Source organism: Corvus brachyrhynchos, unplaced genomic scaffold (assembly GCF_000691975.1).
Source record: "Corvus brachyrhynchos isolate BGI_N302 unplaced genomic scaffold, ASM69197v1 scaffold97, whole genome shotgun sequence".
Lineage (NCBI taxonomy): Eukaryota > Metazoa > Chordata > Aves > Passeriformes > Corvidae > Corvus > Corvus brachyrhynchos.
Genome location: NW_008239758.1, coordinates 5,703,500 through 5,713,769, shown reverse-complemented (window position 1 = coordinate 5,713,769; position 10,270 = coordinate 5,703,500). Strand labels below are relative to the sequence as shown.

General features: G+C 48.7%; 1 protein-coding gene across 4 annotated transcripts in view; it reads right to left on the bottom strand.

Annotated features, from left to right (window-relative positions):
- NTRK3 (neurotrophic receptor tyrosine kinase 3) overlaps positions 1-10,270 on the bottom strand; it is a 205,778-nt gene that overhangs the window by 148,007 nt on the left and 47,501 nt on the right. For all 4 annotated transcript variants that reach the window (XM_008640094.1, XM_008640097.2, XM_017742674.1 and 1 more), the window contains one exon: positions 3,917-3,985. In XM_008640094.1, coding sequence (XP_008638316.1) covers positions 3,917-3,985 — 69 coding nt within the window. The remainder of the gene's footprint in view (positions 1-3,916; positions 3,986-10,270) is intronic.

Below are 10,270 nucleotides of genomic sequence, written 5' to 3'. Positions count from 1 at the left end.
TTGAGAACCAAAGAGCACTCAGCAGAGATAGAAAAAAATCTGATTTTGTTCCTATTAATTTCCCAGAACCAAGGTTTCTCTTGGTGGTCCAACCAGAACTGTTATTTCCAAATCCCTGACAGAAAGGGATGGGATAGAAAGGGATGGGACAGGGAGCGCTGTGCAGTGTCTGACAGCTGGCTCAGCTAATGCAGAGAGCAGGCAAGTACCCACTGTCTGGCCACAGCTCTATTACTGGGACTGCTGGCGGTGATAAGTTTCAAAGCTGGAGGCACAGACCATGTTAAGTTGGACTCATAACATTAACAGAGATGCTGCTGTGCTCCATCCCCTCCAAAGCCTCTTGCTGTAGCATTGCAGGAATGTACTGCAGGGCAGCTTGGCAAGGACTGATGGTATTAGAAATGCTGATGGGTTGGGCAGAGCAGCAAGATGTTCAGGACTACAAGGTTTTATACAACCAAAGGTGTAATTGGATCCAGAGTCTTAGGTTTTTCCGGGAAGGAATTTCTTGAAATGTCAGCCCTAAGCTCTCTGAGGACATGACAAAGGAAGCCAAGGACATGACAGAGGAAACCAGCTGTGACTTCTGGATAAGAAAGGCTCTAAGTCCAATGTTTATGAGCTGTTGCATGTGTCAGATGCTTCCCTGCACACACTCAGCTTCAGACTTAGGAGAGTTGTGCGCTCATTAGCCTGAGCCCTGCTGGTCAAGGTCAGCCCATGCTATGGAATTTAGGGCTGGAGTTACTGGAAACTATTCCAAGCCTTGTTTCTGGCCAGAACGAGCAAGAGATAATATTCTCTGGACGTGTGCCTCATTTTTGCCATCCTTTCTTCAGTGAGTCAGCAGGAGAAAATCTCAACTCTGTCGAACAAGAGATTCTTCTTTATAGCAATACCACGTTCATGAGGCTGCGATGCCTTGGATGCAGCCAAGCAGCAATTTCAAGCCCCAAGTTGCCATCCACCTGCCCAGTAGTCTTCTGATCTTTCCTCCTCGTTGTTCACTGTGAGTGGCTTTGTCAGGTCTCGTGTTCCCTGGCAATCTCCATGTCACAACCAGTTGTAGTTCCTCTCCTCCCAACACTCTCCTGGGGACAATCTTCCCATCGCTTCCCTCACCACAAGCTCCACTGCTCCGAGCTGCCTCGTTGTCAGTCACAGTTTTGGCTTGGATGACTACCCTCCCTCCGGATCCATGATTTCCTGATAGCACAGGGGCACTGGAATTCAGTATAAGGCATCACTGGTGGGCCTCTGCACCCACTTGTCCCACCATCCCTCCACACAGACCTAACCCTCTGGAGAAGAGTGGACTACATATCCCTGGATTCTTCCGGCCTCTCCACTGCTGTGTACAAATGCTGCTGCTCAGCCTGCCTTCTTCACACTTTGCTGTCTCTGCATCAGTCTCTGCTGCTCACCACTTTCTCCCTTTCCAGAGAGTTTTGGCGCAATTTCAAGTCCTTGGCTGATGTCAATCTGCAACTCCCTTTCTAGCTTTCACCAGTGTTTCACACTCGCTTTATGTGGGCCATGTATTCCATCTCCTTCCCAGGTTCTGGAAGCCTCCTTGGAGCTCAGTGTGCCAAAAAACTGTCTCTTACTCACCCATCCTCTGCATTTCTTAAAAAAAAAAAAAAAAAAAATACAGTATTTCCCACTTTTGGGGATCCATTAGTAATTTCTTCCCATCTTGGAGATCTGCTCTTCCTCACCAACAGGTCCAATCCTTCTAGCAGTCAGGACCACAACCACCCCACAGTAGGTAACATGTCTTTACCTTAATTCCCAACATCTTTATGTGAATGATTATTCAGAGCCAATAGCTCTGGCTACACCTGTGTACTGCCTTCTTTCCAACAAATCCAAAGTTCATCAGGACAGTTTCATGGCCCCAGGAAGGACACTGCAGGCACATCCCCCTACCCCTTAAAAACTGACATCCCAGTGGGTACGAGATAAAATACCCCTCTGCTGTCATGTTTGGGGACCAGCATCAGCACATTATTCTGGTAACCCCCTCCTAGCTGTGCTCATGTGGATGGAGGGTCCTTAGTAACAAGGAACTCAGAGAGGAACATTTGTCAGGAAGCACCTAAAGCAATTCCTTAGGAAAAGTGAACTTGGCCAGGCTCTTACTCCAGCCCAGCCAACAGCAAGGCAGCCCCCGTGGGCAGGCACATTTGTAGGTCTAAATTGCTCACTGGAGCTGGTGCCAGAGGTTGGTTTGCCAAGACCCCTTTCACAGCTTGGAGCAGGAGAGGTTCAGCTGAGGCTCCTGCCACACACGATGCCAAAGCTGCCCATGTGAGGCCGTGGAAAACACACACCACATCAGTACTGCTTTCCCACCCCACCATGACTTCCTACCAACCAGCCCTGTGATCTCCCACACTTCTTTGTGCATTACTTCTTTCATTCATTGGGGTTTGTTATCCCCAAGAAAACTGCTCTGAGCACAGCTCCAACTGGAGCCAGGTAATTCAGCTCAGTCCCACTTGCCATACTGCAGAGTGCTGGCCCCAAGTGACTCTGCTGACACCATCCAAAGCCACCCTGAGCACACCAGCTCCCTGCCAGGAGCATCATATCAGAACACAGATGTATTCATCAGGTGAAGTACCCTTTGCTGCCCAACAGCAGCTTCTCAATTCCCTTTGTGCTTGGTATTGGTCTTTTGAGCCCGGCTGGAGCTGGCAGACCTGGGATGTGCCTGAAGAAACAAAATATGACCAAATGAAGCAAAAGCACATAAAACCAAGCCCCTTTGGAAGTATTCCCATTAATCTGCAGGCTCACCATTACCCCAGGCCCTGGGAGTGCCTCCAGCTCAGGACTGCAGCCCCATTTGCTCCTCCACTCTTGGGTCTCTCTTGGGTAACAACCATCAATCTGAGTTTTGCCAGACAGTGCAATGACAATAAGTAAAGGTCTAAGAATACAAATGACTCATGCTATTAAAATTGAAACCCGAGCCAGGCTTGAAAAATATTTAGAGCTGTAATCAGCAAGGAGACGAATTCTGAATTCAGCATTTTAACTCTGCAAGCCAAATTTCCCCATCAGAAGGGCGTTTCTCCATTTTCTAATATCACTATTAGTATTTTTCATTTAACAATTTGACAGAAATAAAATACACTGCAGTAACACTGGTGATAACACACTTACTCCCACTTGAAAGACTGTCTTTATTCTTTCATAAGTCACTTCTAGCTTACAGCTCTATTGATCATCGTGAGGATGAATGGAGCTTCCCAGGATCCTCTGGGACAAATCCTACATATATATTTTTTTATACCCACCAAACAACTATTTCTAAAATTCAACAAAACAGGTCATCAGGGCAATGCTCCATTGATTTTGTGTCCACTTATTCTTCAAGCATGATGCTGAATGCTCTATCAATAATTCAGCAGGCTGAAGGCCACCAGTGCCCCAGGAGATATAACTATCTCATCATCTCCCACATCAGAGCTGGAAGGTGCCTCTGTTGCTACAGAGAAAGGGAATCATCAGCCTAAATGCAGGGGTGTCTTGTAAAGCATGTGTACCAACTAAAGAAAAGCAGTTATCCCTACCCTGCAACAGATGAGAGCAAGTGTTTGAAGACATTCACTCAAAAATCTGGCCTAGTAAGTATTTCTAATGTGCTCGCAGAGTTAGTCAACCATTTACTACTCCAAGCATGACTTGTTCATCATCCCGACATTAATTAGGCAGCTGCTGTGAAGTTAAAAGAGAAGCAGTTCTGCTCTGGTACTCCCATACCCAGGAAAGCCTCCCAAGGATGTTGCTGCCCACTGGAGTTTTAGGTAATTATTTGCGGGCTTCAAAATAGCTCTATCTGGAAATCGTTCCTCCTCTCAGCCTCCTGTCTTTTCCCAGGAGATACCCCCAGGGTGGGACTTACAGTTCAAAGAGTCGCAGTGTCTGGAAGAGTTGCCATGACAGAGTGGTGAGCCGGTTCCCAGAGAGGTCTCTGAAAATTAAGGGGGAAAAAAGAAGAAAGAAGTCACTGTAAATAATTCTTCCTGCACACGGCCCTACCACCTCCACAGAGCTCATCATCCTCCTTGATGGGGAGGCTGTCAAGCAGTTTAGAACTCAAGTCCAGATTTCATAATGGGAGAGTCTAATGAGGACAAACCCAAATGAACCCTTTCTCATCTTTTTTTTTTTTTTTTTAAGGGGAAAAATGATTTATATCCTGCTGCAATGTTAAGGAAAAAAAAAATCCAATGTCTGACTCTTGCCCGTGAATCTGGAGCTCAACCAACCATAAGCAAAAAGAACAAGTCTAATTTCAGAACTTGAACAAAAAATTAAGCACAAACCTCACGTTAAAAATAGTAACAGCCAGGTTCAAATGACAGCACGATGATTACCCAAGGTGTTCTCATATGATCTGCAGTAGCTCTGCGTTCCAGGTGTCCCGGAATGGCTGTGTGCTGCTTGCACCCAGGGGTACCACTGCTACAGCAGCCAAAAGCTCCCCATCCCTCTCTCCATCTGCCCAAACTTGCAAAAACATAAATCTCATCCACCTGGGAAAGCTTTGCAACCCAGCAGATATCTTCTCTTTAGCTGAAAGCCAGAGAGGATGAAAGAATGTAAAAGGAACTGAATTAATAAAAACAAGAGGAAGAAATGTGTCTGGAGTAGGGTGAGCAGAAGGAGAAAAGCCCCTGGTATCTAACAGCACAAAAAGATGGCAGTGATACACATTCTGTCCCAGCCAGCCTTCCCAGGGACACCTGGCCAGCCTGAGAGCCACCAATCAAGTGACCAGCCCATGGGGTGAGTGAGCAGAGGAATGGGTGATCACAAGCTCTGGGAGAGCCCCAAATGCTCACAGAACACCTCCAGAACACACAGGAGGTGCAGCCTCACATCCCTCACTGAATCCATCCCTGCTGTGAGCCGCAGGCAGGCAGGGCAGCCCAGCTTGAGGCTGAGGATACCCCTCTGCCTCAGCCTGGCCCACAGGGAAGATCGATGAAGGGCCAGAGGCATGAATCATCTGAAGTTCATTCAACTCTGGGCTGGCCAGAGAGGAGGTATGACCCAAGGCAGCCCAGCTGTGCAGGGCTCAGCCCCCAGTCCCTGTTTGATTTGCAAATAAGTGCTAAAATTAACCCTGAATGGCTCCTGCTGGCACAGGTCTGATGCACGAGGATTTGGGATGACAGATGCATTTCTTCCCTTACACTGGGTCTCAGCAAGGGACAAACAATTCTGGTCCTGTCCCACCTGCACAGAACTCTTCAATTAGGAGTGGAGATGCTGCTCACACAGCAGAGCATTGTCCCAAAGCCTGTCCACGAGCCTGGCAGAAGAACAAGCGCAAACACAGTGATGGCACAGCGCTGCCTTTTAAAATTCTGGCTCTGCTTCACATCAGACTATCCTGCTGCGGGAACCACAGCAAACCACAGGTACCTCATTTCACATGACTATGATCCCACCATTCCCATGTCTGTAGACAAACTGCTTCCAGTCTCTGACAAAGGTGGTAAAACTGGCAGGTAAAGCTAAGAAGGGGGGAAGGAAAACATTGCAAGGCTCCCTCCTTTATCCACCCCAGGGCACTGAGCATCTGGAAATTTTGTAAAGACAGATGAAAAGTGGGAGGGGAAGGAGCAACTCTCTGTTACTGAAAAGTGAGACAGTAAACTCCCTCCCCCAGCCCAGGGAGAAGAAGGAAGCGTAAAGGGGATGCATGAGAGACAGCAAGATGTGGGAGAGAGGCAGAAATGCAGAGGAGGGAGTGAATCTCGCTGGAATGTCCTTTCTCAAAGGTCATGTTTTGCTACATTAGGCAGAAATGTCAAGAGAAAATTGGATTCTGAAAGAGAAGAGAAAAAACAACAGGCTTTCCACACAAATAAGTGAATCAAAAATAGCATGATCGTGTTATTACAATTTAGGACACAGAGAGATGGAGAAAGGATACATCCTCACTAATGCAAGGAGCTTTGCCAGGCAGATGTGCTCCGCTTCTCATCTCCTGCAGTGCCTGGAAACCAACTCCTACCACCTCCTCCCTCCCCCAGACAACAACCCACAGCAAGCATTAGGCAGAGAGGAGATGGGTCTTCCCTTGCACACATCTGGCAGGAGACTCTGCTCTCAAAGGGCAGAGCAGAGGTTTGATCTGACCTGACCATCAACTTCTGCAGGGCTGGTCAGGGGGACACACACCCACGGCTCTGCTTCAGACCAGCCTGGACACACACACAGAGGAGCGTGTCTGTCACTGGAAACAGACACCTTAGATACTTCAAAACCTCACAAAGGTCCTTCCTCAGGCTCAGACCTCAGCACAGAGACCGAAAGGGGCTGCACACAAACACACATCAAAAAATACACCATTTCGGTCACAAAAACTCAAAAGGTCAGAGATGCCAGGACGGGGATTCCACATGCAAAAGGGTACAGCTACTGACTTGCACTGCAGAAAATAGAGCTCCTCCAGAGAAACCTCACTGCACAGCAGTGATCTGTCCCCAGAACAGATCCATCCCACATGCTGGATGGGGCAGGTTTCCTGGGGAAGTGAGCATGTAATTCTGTAATTAGAGATGGAATCACAGTACATGCACATGAGGAGAGATTAAATTATGGCTCCACAGGCGAGGCTCTGAGCTCCAGCACTTTAACTCCTGTTGGGTGCTTGCAAAGTTCCCCCCACTCACAAACCTCAGCTGCACACACCAAGTTTCCCAGTGCTCTGTACAGCATAAATGGGGAGGGTTGGGGAAAATCAAGGCACTCACATCCAGGACTAGTCCTCTCACAGCTCCAAATCAAGGCCTCTCACAGGCCCATTCTGCCTTCCTGCTGCATTTCCAAGGCCAAAAGTCTGCTGCCACCTCAAAATCCCTGTTACCTGCAGGGACGTGAACCCCCATCCTCCTATGCTGTGGCTGGGCAGTGCCAGCTCTCTCCTTCCTGACCCATTTCCTTCTCCCTCTCAGCTGGCTGAACCACACTACTCATTGCTCTCCGACCACTCCCAAATATTTCTCAGCCTCAATTTCCTTGTCCATGCCCAAATTTCCTATTATCTTCCCCACTTTTATGTCCTCCCACACCAACACCAGTGTCCCAAGACATCCTTTTCAAAACTTTTCCCCTCCAACTGGACCAAGAGCCATTCTGCTGACCTAAGATGTCCCTGAGCAACACCAAGTCTTCCAAGAAAAATCTGCCCTTTGACAAGATTTCTTTTCCTGCTCAAAAGGAGGGTGCAAGTGTTCTGTAGCAGGAGAATCACCAGTATTTTCTAGCTTGAGCAAAACAGCTTCTTTCCCAACCTCCCTGCTACCACCTCACACATTTGAGAAAGCTCTTATGTGAGACCAGAAAGTAATAATAAAAAATAGAATCAGCCAGGAGCAGACACCCAGCACAGAAAACTTCAGCCTGAGCAATTAAAATTTGGCAGAATTATAGGAAAGTGGAAGCAGTCTGCAGCAGTGTGCCAGACAACCTTTATAACAGCCTATACATCAGCTCCACCTGTAACAAAAAAGCACATCACACGTCGAGGAAACACAGGCAGAGGGAGGCAAAATGCCTTCCCTGTGTGTTTCTCAGCAATGAACAGGAGCCTTTCTCTTCCAGGACAGATCTGCCATCAGCGTTCCTGGAACGTATTCAAACTGTTTCTTTGCCACGGGACATTTTCTCCATCACTCACAGGATGCTCTTTTCCATGGAGACAGTCTCTAGAAGTAGCTGCCAGGGTGCTTTTTACCTCCAAAAAGAGTTGAGTAGAGAGAGGGGTTTGGATGGAGCTCACCTGGACCAGGTCCAGGGTAGAGCCACCCAACCCACCCACGGCTGAGGCTCAACACCACTCCACAATCCTCCTGCTGCAGCAGCCGTGCTCCCAAGGCTCCTGCTCCTATCCCCACCAGCCTTCTCCACCAGCATCTCCCTGTACACCTCAAGGGCAGGCTGTCACCACTGAGTGACAGCTAAATCCCAGTCCTTGCTCTCTCCCTCCATCCTCTTCCTACATTTCAGGAGGGGACACGCCACATCCTGCACACTCCCCCACAGCTCCCACAGGCACTGCCAAGACCTCGCTGGCGACCAACAGGGAAGGGGAGGTGACCTTTGCCATTTTGTGGCAGCATGAGGGACAGATGGGGCCATGGAGTGCACCTCCTGAACAATCTCCTGGGGTTAAAAAAGGGATGGGCGAGGGTGGGACAAAGAGGAATCTGGATATCTGCAGACCAGAACAAGCGGACTTTAGTGCAAGAGGAGACAGCATTTTTAGTTTTCCCTTAATTACCCAGCAGCCAAAAGTGTTTCCACTATTAAAGCCATTTTTATTCAGCTAAATTAAGCCAGTTGCCTCATTAATGACACCAACAAGCAGGAGCCCCTGTAATTAAACTGTAAGTTATTTTATGCAGTTCAGCTCAACGCAACGGCAGAAACGCTGCTGCTGGGGAGGGACCCTGTGCACCTGTCCCTCCTCCACGCAGCTCCATCCTCCACTTGCCCTTGTTTCCAAGCTGACACATTTATTTCTGCATGGGAGAAGTTTTTCACACATTTTAATAACATGGTGCCACTATGAAAATCCTGACTGGGAGGGATTAACTTCACAGAGCAGCTGGGGCTGAGGGAGCACGAGCAAGTGCCTGGCAGAAGTGCGAGGAGAGATGCACATCCCTCAGCTGTGGTCCACAGTGCTGGATATGCTGGTAGCACCACATGTGACTCCCTTGATATTTGGGCACAACAGGTGCTTCCCATCATCTCACAGCTCACTGCTGGGTGCTGGTGGCCGCAGGAGAGGGGAATGTCACAGCCTCACATGCTGCTGTAGGGGCAGCTCTGTTCAGGCTTCGTATCTGCAGCAAGTAAGCTGTTAAAGCTTTTGGGTTTGAACCAGAGAAATGCTGGAAAGTCACTCTGGGGCTTGCTTATCCCTGCCAGATAACTCCAATGACCTCTAAAAGCACTGTTACACTCCCCATCACCCTTCCTGCCTGCCCGTCCCCCTCCTTTCTCTTCCTGTTTAGTAAGCAGCTTTGCTCGTTAAGGGAAAAAAATGTACTGTCCTCCCTTAATGAGTGTGCTAAAATTACCCCAACAAGTCCCAGAAGCTGTGGCAGGACAGGCCTCCCCACAAATCAGGCTCTACAAATATTAGACTCAATTGGAATCTCCAATAGCTCAGCCCCAAGTCCCAGCAGGACACGCTTGAGACAGCCTGGAAAAGGACTGGGCACTGCCAATTGCGTGCAAGCCTCGCATGCCCGGAAAGCAGAGTGAGCAGAACAGGATGAGCCATTAAACTGGTCAGCCTGAGATTTCAGAGCTGCCAGGAGTTCTTCTGGATCTGCTCCCTGTTCAGGCTCATCACCAGGACACATATATTGGTGCCATGGAGGAGTGAGACAGTTAACAGAGGGCCTCAGCCATGGTCTGGCATTACCTACAACACAATTCTGCTCCTTAAACAACATCCCTGCAACCCCCAGGGCTTTTCTGACCCCAAACACAGCAGAACCAGAAAATCTCCAAGGTTCAACCTTCCTTTGTGCATTTGGGCAACAAAACTAAATCCTTTCTCCCATCCACAGGTTCTGTCCTGTACCTCGTAAGGGACAAGTCACACAGCATGTGCCCTGATATAATCATCTCATTCCCCACAAATTATTTCTTGTTCTAGGGCTCAAAATCTGCAATAATTTCCCAAACTCAGAGCATCCTACATCAGAGAGGAGAGAGGAACCATCATGGGTGACACACAAGAAGAGACCCTGCCACTCCACATGCACACCACTGGTCCTGGAAGTGTGATACTGGAGGAAGGAACCACCAATCCCTCCGCATTTCTCAGTTGTAGGACCCTGATTTTCAAATTCACTCTGAAACAGGGCTGAGGGAGGTGGAAGGGGCTGGTCTTCTGCACTGTTCTTTAAACAACAGCATTAAAAAGCAAAAGCTGCAGAGCAAGTGGGAAGGCAAGAAGGCACCACACCTCTGTCACAGGGCTCCCAGAGCCAGTGCCAGCAGCACATCTGACCCACGCCTCTCCTCCCACTGCCTCTGCAGTGCAGCAGCCACGTCCTGCTGCTGCCTTCAACCCAGACCAGCCTTTATCTTAAAGGCCATCTCCTACCCCATGACACTTCCACACCCTCCAAGTCATCTCTGAGGCATCTCCCAGCTGCACAACGCTTTGTTCAGAGACAAATCACCCCTCAGAGTTTATTGTTGCTCACAGTTGCGGTTC